Source organism: Typopeltis vanoorti, chromosome 6, assembly GCF_054136105.1.
Source record: "Typopeltis vanoorti isolate ZY-2024b chromosome 6, IOZ_Tvanoo_1.0, whole genome shotgun sequence".
Lineage (NCBI taxonomy): Eukaryota > Metazoa > Arthropoda > Arachnida > Uropygi > Thelyphonidae > Typopeltis > Typopeltis vanoorti.
In genome coordinates, this window is record NC_143554.1 from 125,501,808 (window position 1) to 125,516,950 (window position 15,143).

A 15,143-nucleotide genomic window follows, 5' to 3' on the forward strand; every position below is an offset into this window, starting at 1 on the left:
TACCATCCAGTCCCACAGCTTTACTGACATCCGGAGTGTGTTCCAAACTCAGTATTTGGAACACACACTCTCCTCTTGCACCTCTAAACCTCGAACCTGCCCTATCCCTGTAGTATTAAAACCTATTTCTCCAGGATGAAATACTCCAATAAAGTGTTCATTGAACAACTCCACTATGTCGTCCTCTGCATCAGTCACTCTATTCCCATTTTTATCCCACAGTGTCATTCTTCCATAATCATTTCTCCTCCTCCTGGCCACATAGCTAAAAAATGCCTTAGGATTTTTTTGGATCTTAATGTCAATCTCTTCTCATATTCCAGTTTTGCCTTTCTCACCATACTAGTCACTCTCCTGGAGTGAGTCTTATATTCTTCATGCATCTGCTCTCCACCCCTCTCCTTATATCTCTTCCATAATCTCTTTTTCACCTGCAGTTCCTGTTTGATAATGTTTGTCATCCACTTTACACCAGATTGTGTTCTCATCTTCACTCTTGGAATGCAGCTTACTATTGCTGCTAACATTTATTTAGCATAAGACTCACACATGAAAAGTTACATCACATTAATCTTTAATATATATGAACAGAATAATAGACATATGTATAATAATAAGATATAATACATTAAAAAAAAAAAAGATACATTCAAGAATAGGCTACAGCTGTATGTCTAGTAGATTATCCAGTCAACTGCACTTGGTATAGCATGGATGAAGTCCGACAGGTTTCCATTGTATGCACTTGTATTACTGAGGGAAATGTAGCACAATTCGTGACAGAAGTCACACTATACACCTTTAAAAACACTTTTTTTTTTATCTCAGCTCAAATCCACCACCACGTTCTTCAGCGACTTTAGCACAATCATAATTAAACAGTTAGATCACTACACATACTTAGGACAACAGATATTAATGGAACAAAATATCATGGACAAAATTAAAAGATGCGCAATGCTTTAGTGGAAAACATTTGGAAAATTACATTCAGTATTCGAAAGCCAACTGCCATTATGCCTGAAAAGAAAAGTTTTTAAACAGTGTATTCTTCCTATATTGACATATGGCTGTGAAACATGGGCACTAAATGCAAAAGAAATTTAAAAATTAAGAACAACACAATTTAGCATGGAAAGACGTATGCTTGGTATCACAAGACTAGATCACAAAAGGAATATGTGGATAAGAAACCAAACCAAAGTCTCTGACATCATAGAAGAGTGAAACATCTGAAGTGGCAATGGGCTGGGCATATTGCTTGAAGAGAAGATCAATGATGGATGAAAGAAGTACTGGATTGGATTCCATGAGAGGAAAAACTACCATGACGCCGACCTAAATTACGGTGGATTGATGATATCATCAATCACTCCTGCAAATGATATCATTTGCAGGAGTGACATGGAAAAGGAGAGCCATGGACAGATAGTTTTGGAGTAATCTTGGAAAGGCCTTCATCCAGCAGTGGATCGACAATGGCTGATAATGATGATGATATTTATTTTATTTTTACTGTTTGCTATTTTTGAGTCCAGTTTATCTGTACTGTTGTAATTCCCTTTTTATTTATTTAAAAAATGAAACCTTTCATTTAAAATTTGGAAGGGGTGAATTCTTATCAGTATTTTCATTATTCCTTTAGTAAATTTTGGCTTGCAATGTCTGTTTCTTAAGTTGCTTCACAACAGTATATTAGAATTGATCAAGCTGCAATTTAAAGAAGATATTCTAGAGATAAATGCAAAATTTGTTTCTTTAATATATATATATATATATATATATTTTTATAAAGAATTGTATGACTAGAACAGAGATTTAAGTAAAAAGGTTTTAATATAAAAACACGACTAGTTTCGGCTTAACAGCCTTCATCAGGTGAGATTATAAAAGAAAGAAAAAAAGAAAAAACACTAAAACACTGAAGCTTAAATAAACTATGAACATCATAGAGAGTCTCTATACATAATTGACACTAAATCGTTGCAGTTGTATTGAAAGCTGTTCTTTCATTAGTTGTATTGTTGGGAAAGTGCGTGCTAGTAGCATCTCGTGAATGCCAGTACATGATTACAGCTGAATGACAATCTGGGAGGTTGTAGCTCAAGTTATTGTTAATTATGTATAGAAACTCTCTCTATGATGTTCATAGTTTATTTAAGCTTCAGTGTTTTAGTGTTTTTTCTTTTTTCTTTCTTTTATAATCTCACCTGATGAAGGCTGTTAAGCCGAAACTAGTCGTGTTTTTATATTAAAACCTTTTTACTTAAATCTCGGTTCTAGTCATTCAATTCTTTATAAAAATATGTATGTTAACCGAGTTAATGATCATTCTTTCATATATATATATATATATTTAATAACTTCTGGTTTACTTTACTTACAGTAAATAAGCGGGATACCAGCCAGAAAGCTTCAGATTATTTAAATATTGCTCCAAGAAGAAATCTGCCACCTTCCACATTGATGATTTCAAGTGTACTTAGTGACAACCCTTCTACTACTACCATAGTTGCTTCCGATTACCTTGAAATGACCTCTCCTTCCTCTGCTTCTAAACCAGGTATAAATGTCGATTGCTTAAATAGTTTAAATATTATTAAACTAAACCTAGTATTTGTAACATCTAGTTTTGTATGGAATATTTTTTTTTACCTTTTGAATTGTAAATTTGAACACCTTCTCTTGCTGCTTTTATTTTTTTTTAATTCAACTTCAGATAATAATGAGGTTATCTGAATAAAATGAGTGACATGACATCTGACCTATCAATAACCTTACAATCTTTTAACCATCTCATCTGGGCTTAGTCTCACCTTTGGTCTTGTACTAGACTTAGTTATCTATTAATAAACATCAAACTATGCATTATTCATTCTGAATAAGTAACACAGCACAGTTGAAACTATTTAATTAAGGTGGATTAATTACAAATATTTTGATTCATATATTTTATCATCGTCAATGTGTAAAACAGTTTGAAATCAAAAAATTAAGCAACAACAATGAAGGTATATATATATATTTATTTATTTATTTAGCATATGGGAAGAAATACATGAAATTGAGCAAAATTATATACAAACTGACAGTTCAGTTAACCAGTCAATGGCACTGTCTGGGAGTAAATGCAAGTTCCTGAAGCCACCAGGAAAGGAGTGTATGGGGCATGCAACAGTGATATGATGTATAGTCTGTACAGCACCACACATGCAAAATAGTGACTGTGAAATTACCCACGTATGTAGTAAGTGGGATCAGCAGCCTTGTTCAGCCCTAAATCTATTTAGCTGACTCCAGAGTAGTCGAGGTAGATTGAATCCTTGTGGTTTGATAGTTGGATCTGTGATCAGGTACTTGTCTGTAGTTCATTTCAGTCTTCTCCATCAATCCTGGGGACTATCATTTGCTAATTCCACAAGCTGTATGGGAGATCCAACCAGAATCTTGGCAATAGTGTTGCCATCTATGGTTGAGGCCAAGAACTTTTCAGACCACACTCGTAGATGATGAATGACAGTAGAGATAGCAACCACTCTCACACCTAATTGAAGATCAAATCATCTTACTGAGCCTCCTTCAATTCTAACTGCTGACTTATAACTCAAATATAGACTAATTTATTGTTTGTTACAATAACCCAATTGCACCCATATGACTGTAGGGTATTGAACAGATTTACTCTTGACACCTTCTTATATGCTTTTTTTAGATCTATAAAACTTAAATACAGATCCTTGTTATTATTTCCTTGTTACTTCTCCACTATTTGTCTTAAAGTGAAACTTTGATCTTAACAACCTTTATTTCACCTGAATCCAGCTTATTCTTCTCTCCAAGCTTCTCTTCCACAATTGTTTTTAGCCATTGCTCCACTATACTTGCATAAATCTGACCAGGAATACTCATTAGAGAAATTCCTCTGTAATTGTCACGTTCAGTTTTATTTCTCTTTTTATAGAAGGGTAATATTAGAGCTATATTCCAATCATCCATCTAACCTTCAGAATTATGCAATGTTGTTACTGTAAAACTTTTATACCTCCATATTTAAAACTTTCCAGTTGAATATCATCTACTTTAGATGCCTTTTTACATTTCAGGCTTTTGATGGGTTTTTTCCACTTCAAGTATTCCAGGTATGTATTATTCATTGATTATATTCCTGTTGGGTATTTTTTTTTTTTTTTTGCTATTATGCTGTCACACTCATTTCATTTAGCAATCTTTCAAAATAATTACTCTAGGCATCTGGAATATTATCATCAATTTTCATGTGATGTTTATCATTTCTCATTCCTTTTACAGTATGCTTTCCTCCATTTCTGGGATTTTTTAATAGCCTCCTGAATGTTTTAACCACATTCCTGATATTTAGTTTCTCATCATCATCAAATTCCTGCCATGTACCCTCAAGGGGTGTACAGGATATGATAGTACTACATGAAAAATTTACATCATTACTAACTTCCTATCTACAATTTTCCTCCAAATCAGTCTGTTACTTGTCAAGACTCCAACCTTATCAGATCTTATATTTCTATCGTCTAAGGCACTTTGTACAGTATCAATCCACCTATATCTTGGTCTTCCTCTGGATCGTTTTCTTACCAACCTAGCAGAGAACACTTGTTTTGCTAATCTTTCCTCACCCATTCTATTTAAGTGACCATACTACCTGAGATTAGCTCTGCTAACACATTCCTGGATGCTGACAATGTCAAGTTCTTTCCTAATATCCTCGTTTTTAATATGATATTGCCATTGATACCATCTGTTCACGCCTCTAATCTTTCTCAGGACTCTCATATCTGTGGTCTCTAATCTTTGGTCAAGTGTTTTACTTCTGACCCAGCTCTCAGATCCATAAGTTAAAACTGGTTTGAACACCGTCTTGTATACAGCTAATTTAGTGTTCTGACTAATTAACCTCTTATTTCATATGAATTTATTCAATTGACTTCCTACCATACCAGCTTTGTTGCTTCTGTTGTCTATTTCCATATTTAATTTACCATCTTCACTAAAAATCATGCCTAAGTAGCTGAAATGTTTTACTTGTTCCACAGGTTCTCCGTTCACAACGCAGTTGACATTTTCAGCAATTCTGCCTATTTTCATTGTTTTGTCTTTTTATTGCTGACCTTCATACATATCTATTACAACAGTTATTCAATTTAGTCAGATAATCTTGCAGACTTGTAGTGGATTTATTTAGAAGTATAACATTGTCCGCATAAAGCAAAGAGCTGACATTAACATCTCCAATTTTGATATCGTGTTTAATACCACTTTTCTTCATAATGTGATCCATATATATAATTAATGAATAACAGATGGAAATAACAGATAATGTACATTCTTGTCTGACACCAGCTTTAACATTAAACCATCTTCCTGTACTTCCTTGAATTCTAACTGCTGACTTACAACTCAAATAAAGACCAGGTATTGCTTGATATAATGCCCCATTGACACCATATAACTGTAGAGTATTGAATAGCTTCTCTCTTGGCACCTTGTCATATGCCTTTTTTTGATTGACAAAACTTAAATATAGATCCTGTTATATTCGCATGCTTTCTCAACTATTTGTCGTAAAGTGAAGATCTGATCCTGACAGCCTCTATTTAGCTTGAATCCAGCTTGTTCTTTACCAAGCTTTTCTTCCACAATTCTTCTCAACTGTTTTTCAAGTATACTTGCATAAATCTTGCCGGGAACACTCAGTAGGGAAATACCTCTGTAATTTTCACATTCAGTTTTATTTCCCTTGTTATATATGGGTACTATGAGAGCTCTACTCCAATCATTGGGAATTCGTCCCTCTGTCCAGGCTTTCCGAACTATGCAGTGCAGCCACTGTAAGACACTTATACTGTAAAAACTCGATGCTGCATAAATTTTCTTCCATTTAATGGATAGACTTTTTACTGAACGGTCACATCTTGAAACCTTGTACAAATATTTTTATTCATTTTTGTAAACTATTGTGTATAGAATATGAAAAGCCCAAAGGGAATTAGCTTGCTCCTTGCTTAAACATGGTTGGAATCGGAAGGGTGTAAAACTGGTTGAAATTGGAATGTTGTTTGATTTTTGTTTATGAGTTCAATCTCAGGTGACCTTCAAGGTCAGTACAGAAAGGGGTGGCGAGAATCAAACGAAAGTTCTGCATGCACTAAAAATTGGATTAAAGACATGAAAGGGTAGACATAAGAAGTCGGCGAAAGTTCGAGAGCCAAGAGTCACATGATGATGTCTGGGGCTCTCATAACTGTATGCAAGATTTGCATGGGAAAGTAAGGGGATTCCAAAACTTAACCCAAGGTTCGAGGAGAGGGGAAAATATAAGGCACAGATCTTGAGGAATCGTGAGTTGGGATTTTCGACATCGAGAGAAAGGTTCGAGAAGGAACTTTAGCCAGACGCGGAGAATCTGAGGGAGAAAAGCAGAGGTCGATCTGCCATGAGCCACTCAAGTTCAGTAATGAGTATAACCAGAGGCGATTAACTTAGAAGAAATCGAGCCCAGTCAGACCAGATGCCTTGCCGCTCAGCCGAGTCTGCGCATGCCCCGACAGCCGTGATCCTTCACCCGATCGTTCCAGATGCCGGGAAACCTCTCCACACATCCCACTAGCTGACTCGACAATTTCATCTGTACTCCGAGACCCTGAAGGAAGGAAGGAATTGAAAACACAAGATGGATAGGAACCTTAGAACGCCGAAACGAGCAGAGATGAAGAGTGCACCAGAAGTAAAAAGTAAGGAGTCCATGTGAGTCATTTTATTGTATACTGTTAAACTTGTGATGTAAGAGAAATTCCTAATGGACTGCTAGGATTGATAGAGTAAGATAATTATAACCTATGGGTAACTAGTGTATTTATATGAGTAAATTTGTGAAAAGGTGTGGAACTGAGTAAAACTAATTTCCTAAGTAGTAGTTTGGGCTAAGAGATCAATTTGATAATTGTATGTATTCCTAATATCTCTTGTGCTAATGAGTTTATTTAGTTGTTTAAGTCATGCCATTATTTGAAATTGAGGTTAAGATTTAAGCTGAAGTGAATATTATAAACTAATTGAATAATTACAAGATATTGCTTTAAGAATTTTATAAGTTCCATAACTAAAACTGTGATTACAGACGGCAATTCCTCTGACATATGTAATGTAATGTTCTCTAAATTTTGTAGCTATTAAACATGTTTGTTAGCTATAATCAAAGACTGGTATCTGATCTCTCCTTGCAATGCACTGATCCCAACTAATTCGATCCTATAGGTGAGAAACTAAAACATAATTAAAGGTTATGATAGAGGACTAATAGAAGCTACGACTGTAAAATTTATTTTGGATAAGATTATTATGTGGGATTAGGATCTAACGGAAGTACTAATATTCCTTGTACCACATTGAGGCAGGTTGGTGCACTCAGAAAAAAAAATTTCTATAAAGATATATTTCGGTGATTATACCACATTTTTTTATTATTCAGTTATATAAAACACTGAAATAATAGTTCCCGACAAGTTTCGTAAATCATAGGATTTACATCTTCAGGGGGGTAAATAGTATAACTTAAAATTTAAACAAGAGAATTAATAAATACAAATCATAACCGTCTGGCTATTCATAAAACTCAAATAACAGAATGCAGATATATAACGTTATTGACGTTGAACAATACTGGACAATGTCACGTGTTCTTGTTCTCATTCATACAGTCAGAGCTCAGATTGAGGTAGATTTTTTATTAGAGCTGACCACACTTGATGGAGAATTAAACCTTGATTTTTATTGCATTGGGTTGGGTTTTTTAACATATTAGCAGCTTCTTTAAATTTTCTTATATAACTGTTGTTTTCTATGTATGACATCGTCATTTTTTGCCAGAGTACATCGTGTCCGGTGGAAGTGGTATGGAAAGCAAGACCCATTTTTTGTTCTCTTTTGTATTGTACTTCTTTTTGGTGTTCAGCCATGCATATTTCTCCAGATCTTCCTGTCTGTCCTACGTAGGAAATCCCGCAAGTGCAATGGATTTTGTAGACTCCTGGTTTTTTAAGAGGATGATGAGGTGGTTTTGGTGGATGTAGGAATCTTGAGATTTTTTCCATAGGAAGGAAGGCTACTTTTATGTTGTGTTTGTTCATTAATTTGGCTAGCTTATCTGTAACATTTTTGATATAAGGAAGCGAGATTGCGTTTTTGTAATCTTGTTTTATTGTGTTGTTAGCTGGAGGCATTTTAAGGATTCTCTTGATGGTTTTTGTTTCATATTCATTCTGTTGGAGGATTTGTGTTAAGTATTTTAGTTCTTCATTACATCTTTCTTGTGTGCTGGAGATATTGTATGCTCTTTCTCGAAGAGTTTTAATTAAGCTTATTTTTTGTGAAGGATGGTGGTGTGAGGTTGCATTTAGAATTCTGTTATTTGAGTTTTATGAATAGCCAGATGGTTATGATTTATATTTATTAATTCTCTTGTTTAAACTTTAAGTTATACTATTTACCCCCTGAAGATGTAAATCCTACGATTTACGAAACTTGTCGAGAACTATTATTTCAGTGTTTTATATAACTGAATAATAAAAAAATGTGGTGTAATCACCAAATATATCTTTTGAACCAATTAGCCACAGAAGTCTACGCCTTCAATTACAAACTTACGGTGAGTGCTTTGACATAAAGTTATACAACTAGAGAAACTACACATTAAACATTTCAACTTCATTAATCGTCTAATTTTCCTCATCTGATGCAGAGATAAGGAAGTCATCCCGAAATTCATCAAAATCAAACGCATATTCCACACAAACAAGGCCTCCAGAATTTATCATAAAATGGAACTAGCTTTTCTAAGAGAAAGAATTGCAGTCACTAGAGCTGAATTAGCATTAATTAGTAATAACACTTTTTCTCTTCATAATGAACTGGCCACATCTCTTCCATCCTACCTATGGAACAACATCGATAGTGTTACATTTAACAAAGCAATAGCGATCTCAGAACAGAAGAAACCTACATTAATTCATAAGTTCAACGTACTCCTTCAGAAGAAGGAAATACATAAAAAACAACTAGATCATTCAAAAGTAGTTATTAATCTTTCTTCGAGAGTCCTAACAAAAGAGGAGAATAATCTTTTACTTAAGGGTTTTAACTTCGCCTTAACCCCACGTTTCCTTCCAAAAATTGATATCATAGCACAAATAGAAAAAGGAATTAGAAAACTACTGGACAACATGGCAGATCTTATCCGTATAGAAAGTACAGCTTTATTATTAAAAAGCAGATTACCTCGTAGGAATCTACCTTACAATGAATACGTTTGCATTAAAAAGTTAAAGGATGACAAAAATATTGTCATAATAAAAGCTACAGAATATGTAGCATTTAACATGCTACATATTCTGTAGCATTTTAAATGCTACAGAATATGATAACAAAATGAAAAGTCTCCTGGAAGATACCAACACCTACAAACCCATAGACAGAGACCCGACTTGGCCTACACACAAAAAAACAAATGATCTAATAAAAACAAGTGAATGTTTCGAAATGCCTCTCTGGACAGAAGAACTTAAAAAATACTTACAATCAAAACATCCTTTGATACCAAGAATATATGGTGTTCCAAAGATCCTTAAGACAGATATACCTTTAAGACCAATAGTAGATGGAAGAGATTCACCGACTTCCAACTTGGCGAAATACCTCACCAACATGATCTCACAACATATAGAAAAAAACATATTCCTTCATAAAGAATAGTAAACATTTCATAGAAAAAGTGAAAGATATACATATTGGTCCAACAGAAATCTTAGCAAGTCTCGGCATTATCAGCTTGTTTACAAACTTCCCGAGACAAGAAATTTTGAATCTCCTAGAAGACTTCTTCCCTCCAGACATCTTGAATCTTTTTAAACATTGTATAAACAATACTTTAATCACCTATAAAGATAGAATCTGGGAACAAAAAGAGGACTGGCCATGGGTTCATCATTATCACCAGTATTAGCAAACCTATTTATGGAAAAATGTCAAAACAATGCTCTTAAGAATTACCATAAAAAACCAAAAATATGGCTACGCTATGTGGACGATATTTTCATCATATTCAGTGGAACAACAGATGAACTTATCAATTTCAAAGATTATCTCAACAATTTGCACAACACCATAAAATTCACTTTAGAACAAGAAAAAAATAAAAAAACTTCCTTTTCTGGATATTCCATTAGAAGTTAATGAAGAATGTGAACTCTCCTTCTCGGTATATAGGAAGATTTCTAAATGCAACCTCACACCACCATCCTTCACAAAAAATAAGCTTAATTAAAACTCTTCGAGACAGAGCATACAATATCTCCAGCACACAAGAAAGATGTAATGAAGAACTAAAATACTTAACACAAATCCTCCAACAGAATGGATATGAAACAAAAACCATCAAGAGAATCCTTAAAATGCCTCCAGCTAACAATGCAATAAAACAGGATTACAAAAACGCGATCTCGCTTCCTTATATCAAAAATGTTACAGATAAGCTAACCAAATTAATGAACAAACACAACATAAAAGTAGCCTTCCTTCCTATGGAAAAAATCTCAAGATTCCTACAGCCACCAAAACCACCTCATCATCCTCTTAAAAAACCAAGAGTCTACAAAATCCATTGCTCTTGCAGGATTTGCTACGTTGGACAGACAGGAAGATCTGGAGAAATACGCATGGCTGAACACCAAAAAGACGTACAATACAAGAGAACAAAAAAACGGGTCTTGCTTTCCATGCCACTTCCACTGGACACGATGTACTCTGGCAAAAAAACAACGATGTCATACATAGAAAACAACAGTTATATAAGAAAATTTAAAGAAGCTGCTAATATGTTAAAAAAACCCAACCCAATGCAATAAAAATCATGGTTTAATTCTCCAAGTGTGGTCAGCTGTAATAAAAAATCTACCTCAATCTTAGCTCTGACTGTATGAACGAGAACAAGAACACGTGACATCGTCCAGTATTGTTCAACGTCAATAACGTTATATATCTGCATTCTGTTATTTGAATTTTATGAATAACCAGATGGTTATGATATGTATTTATTAATTCTTTTGTTTAAACTTTAAATTATACTATTTACCTCCTGAATGTTGTAAATCCTATGATTTACGAAACTTGTCGGGAACTATTATTTCAGTGTTTTATATAACTGAATAATACAAAAATGTGGTGTAATCACCGAAATATATCTTTTGAACCAATTAGCCACAGAAGTCTACGCCTGCAAAAATTTCTATGTTTCTCAGGTGTGAGGAATACAGAGTCACCGAAGGTAGAACATTAATTGAGAGATAGAGTAGAATAATAACCAGATAAGCAAGCACAATACAAGTTATTTCAACATCGCAGCGTAGATAGGATAGAACCAAAAAAATGATAAGATACCAACATATTACAATACCACCATACTTCAGCATTTCTGGTCGAATATCATCTACTCCTGCTGCCTTTCCACATTTCAAGCATTTGATGGCTTTTTCTACTTAAAGTATGGATATGTATTCCTGACTGTATGCCTATTGAGTGTTTTTTACCACTGTGCTATCACTGCTTGTTTCATTTAGCAATTTTTCGAAGTAATTATTCCATACTTCAAGGATATCTTTTTCTTTTTTTTCATGTCAACTTTATCATCTCTAACTCCTTTTACAGTACTCTTTCCTCCATTTCTAAGCTTCTTCAACAACCTCCAGAATATCTTACCACCTTCTTGATATTTATTTTCTATGTTCTTGCCAAAGTCCTCCCATGACTTTTGTTTAGCTAGTTTTACACAGTGTTTAGCTTTCTTACATTTGTCTCTGTATTCTCTAAGAGCATATGCTTTTGCCAGGAACTTTTGATATGCTTTCTTCTTTTCCTTCACTGCCTCTTTAACTTCCTGTGTCCACCATGGAGTTCTGATTTTTCTATCCTTGCAGACAACCCCACCACATGCCTCTCTGGGTGAATCAAACAGTGTTTTCTTCAGGGTTTCCAATGAATCTCCAAGGTTTGGTTGCTGTTCTCAAACTCTTTCATTTTTTCTTCAATAACCTTTGTGTATTTTAGTCTACAGTTCACATTTGAAAGCTTCTCAAGTTTTATTTGCTTTAAAACTTTCTTACATGTTATTCTTTTCAATACAAAATTCAATTTTGTCCTGCTCAAGACTAAATAGTGATCACTTCCAATTTCAGATCCACTGTACACTCTGGTGTCCCGCACAAGGGAGAAAACATCACTATCAACAATAACATAGTCAATGAGACTTTTCTTATTCCTTGCCTCTTCTCTCCATGTGAATCTGTGCACATTTTTATGTTGGAACATGGTGTTAGTAATAACCAGTCCATGTGCTGAGCAGAAACAGGTATTTGCCATTATTATTAGCTTTGCTCTTTTCTCCAAATTTTCCCAAAATATTTTTGTATGTCTGACAATCCTTTCCTACTCTGCTATTTAGATCCCCAACAAGGACCAACGTTTCCTTTTTCATTGTGTCAGTTGCTTTCTCTAAAGCATCAAAAAATTCCTCTACTTCTACCTTAGCAGAACCTTTTGTGGGACCATAGGCACAAGTAAGTCTCATTGTCCACATCACTCTACTTGAGACTGCCTGCCATTCAAGAAGATTAGCCTTGTATTTAGTGTTGAATACTATGGCTACTCCTTCTTTTCCTTGATTGTTATTGCCTGAATATAACATTTTGTATTTATTGCTCAGAAAGATCTCACCAGTTTTTGTCTTTTTTGTTTCAGTCACCCCTATTATGTCGATCTGGTACTTATCTAATTCCTCAGCTAGCTCCATTTCTTTGCCATTCAGGCTTCTTATGTTGATAGTACCGATCTTTAACTCTGGTGATGTTGAGTTGGGGTGTGAAAACAATGGGGGGGTCTTGTTTAACCAGGCGACGCTCCAGCCGGAATGGAATTTTTTCATGTTGTACCATCATTTTGTATTTTGGTTTAAGCCAATAAGAATACAATTTGGTCGGCTAAATCCCAAATTTCTGCCACATCCTCGTTCGTTCAGTATCCAGGTAGATACCCAACAGGGTGCACCATGAGAAGGTGAGGATTGGGCATTAGGTCAGAAGCCCTGGTCAGTTCTCCGCATTCCTTTAAAGGCTATGTGCAGATCTCCTCCCAGTAATATAGCTTTGATCCTTAAGCACCCCTATTTATTTTCTATGTTCCAATAATATTTGTATATTGTTATTTTTATACAGGCATCTCTGTGCAGAAAAATCAGCTACATGAACAAACTCAACACCAATTTAACGGCAATATCCTTAAGGCTTTGTGCCATCAAAATAAGAGCATCAACTGAAAAGAAAATGAACTAGCAGCAGAATTGAATAAGTAATTATATTATTATTATTATTATTATTATTATAATTAAGTGACACCTCCAGGAGGTCCAAAGACTCATCAAGGGAGGGCAACTACTCTCTGTCTCCACTACTTAATCCACCTGCTACAACGAACCACAACTACCATCATCATCTACACCAACACCATCTATCACCCACCAACACTAGTATTTTCACAGACAATCACAAACATCCATGCCCACAGTGGGATTCAAACCTGCAGCCTTTTGACTGGAGAGCAAATATGCTAACCACTCAGACAACCAGGCTGGCAAGATTGACATAATAGGTTATCGAAACAAAGAAGGCAAAAACAGGTGAGATTCATCTAAGCCACCAGTAAAAGATGTTATATTTAAGCCATAATGGTCAGAGAAAGAAGGTGTGGCTATAGTACTAATTTAATGCTAAATATGATGGTGAACTTCTTGAATAGCAGGCATTATCAAGTAGAGTGATGTGGGTACTATCAGAATGAAGAATTGAACAATGATGTTTATTTGGACTGTGGTTGCACAGAAGGTTCAACTATGGAAGAAGGATGGAGTTTTTCTAGATATTAAAGAAGGCAGCTGATACAAAGAATATCTGACTAGAAATGCTCAAATGTAGAGGTATAAAAGTTTTACAGTGACATAATTCAGAAGGTCTGGTCAGAGGATGAAAATCCAGATGATTGGAGTAGAGCTCTCGTAGTACCTATCTATAAAATGAGAAACAAAAGTGAATGTGAGAATTCTAGAGGAATTTCCTTGCTGAGTGTTCCTGGTGATGGCTAAGAAAAATTGTGGATTTTTCCACAACGGCTTGGTGAATAACAAGCTAGATTCAGGCCAAATAGAGATTGTCATTATTAGATTTTCCGTTTAAGACAAATAGTTGAAAAAGATATGGCAAGTATCTGTATTTAAGTTTCGTAGATATGGAAAAAGCATATGATAATGTATCAAGAGGAAAGCTCTTCAAAATTCTACAGTTATATGGTGTAAATGGGACAATATAACAAGCAATATGTAGTCTCTATTTGAGCTGTAAGTTAGAATTGAAGGCACTACAGGAAGATGGTTTGATGTTAAATCCAGTATGAGTGAAGGGTGTAACATATCTCCACTGTTATTCATCTATATGAATCATATTATGAAGGAAAGTGGCATTAAACTTGATATCAAAATTGGAGATATTAATCTCAACTCTTTACTTTATGTAGATGATGTGATACTCTTAAATAAAGGCATTGCAAGTCTGCAAATTGTATAACTAAATTGAATAACTATTGTGATAAATTTGGTATGACAATTAGCAATAAAAAGAAAAAGAATGAAAATAGGTAGAAATATCAAAAACCTCAACTATATCTGAAGGGTGAACTTGCAGAACAAGTAAAACATTTGAGATATTTAGGCATAATTTTTAGTGAAGATGACAAATTAAATATTGAAATAGACAACAGAGTTAGTAAAACTGGTGTGATAGGAAGTCAGCCGAATAAGTTTATTTGGAATAAGAAAGAAATTAGTCAAAATACTAAATTAGCTATATACAAGACTGTGTTCAAACCAATTTTAACTGATGGATCTGCAAGTTGGGTTAGAAATGAAACACTTGAAAGCCTGGAGACCTCTGATATGAGAGTTTTGAGAAAGATTAGTGGAATGAACAGATGGCATCGATGGCAGTATCATATTAAAAATGAGATATTGAGAA

The 15,143-nt window shown here is 34.6% G+C and overlaps 1 protein-coding gene across 4 annotated transcripts in view; it reads left to right on the top strand.

The window, feature by feature from the left end:
- LOC150105909 (uncharacterized) overlaps positions 1-15,143 on the top strand; it is a 327,762-nt gene that overhangs the window by 240,970 nt on the left and 71,649 nt on the right. For all 4 annotated transcript variants that reach the window (XM_090393671.1, XM_090393672.1, XM_090393670.1 and 1 more), the window contains one exon: positions 2,387-2,563. In XM_090393671.1, coding sequence (XP_090249797.1) covers positions 2,387-2,563 — 177 coding nt within the window. The remainder of the gene's footprint in view (positions 1-2,386; positions 2,564-15,143) is intronic.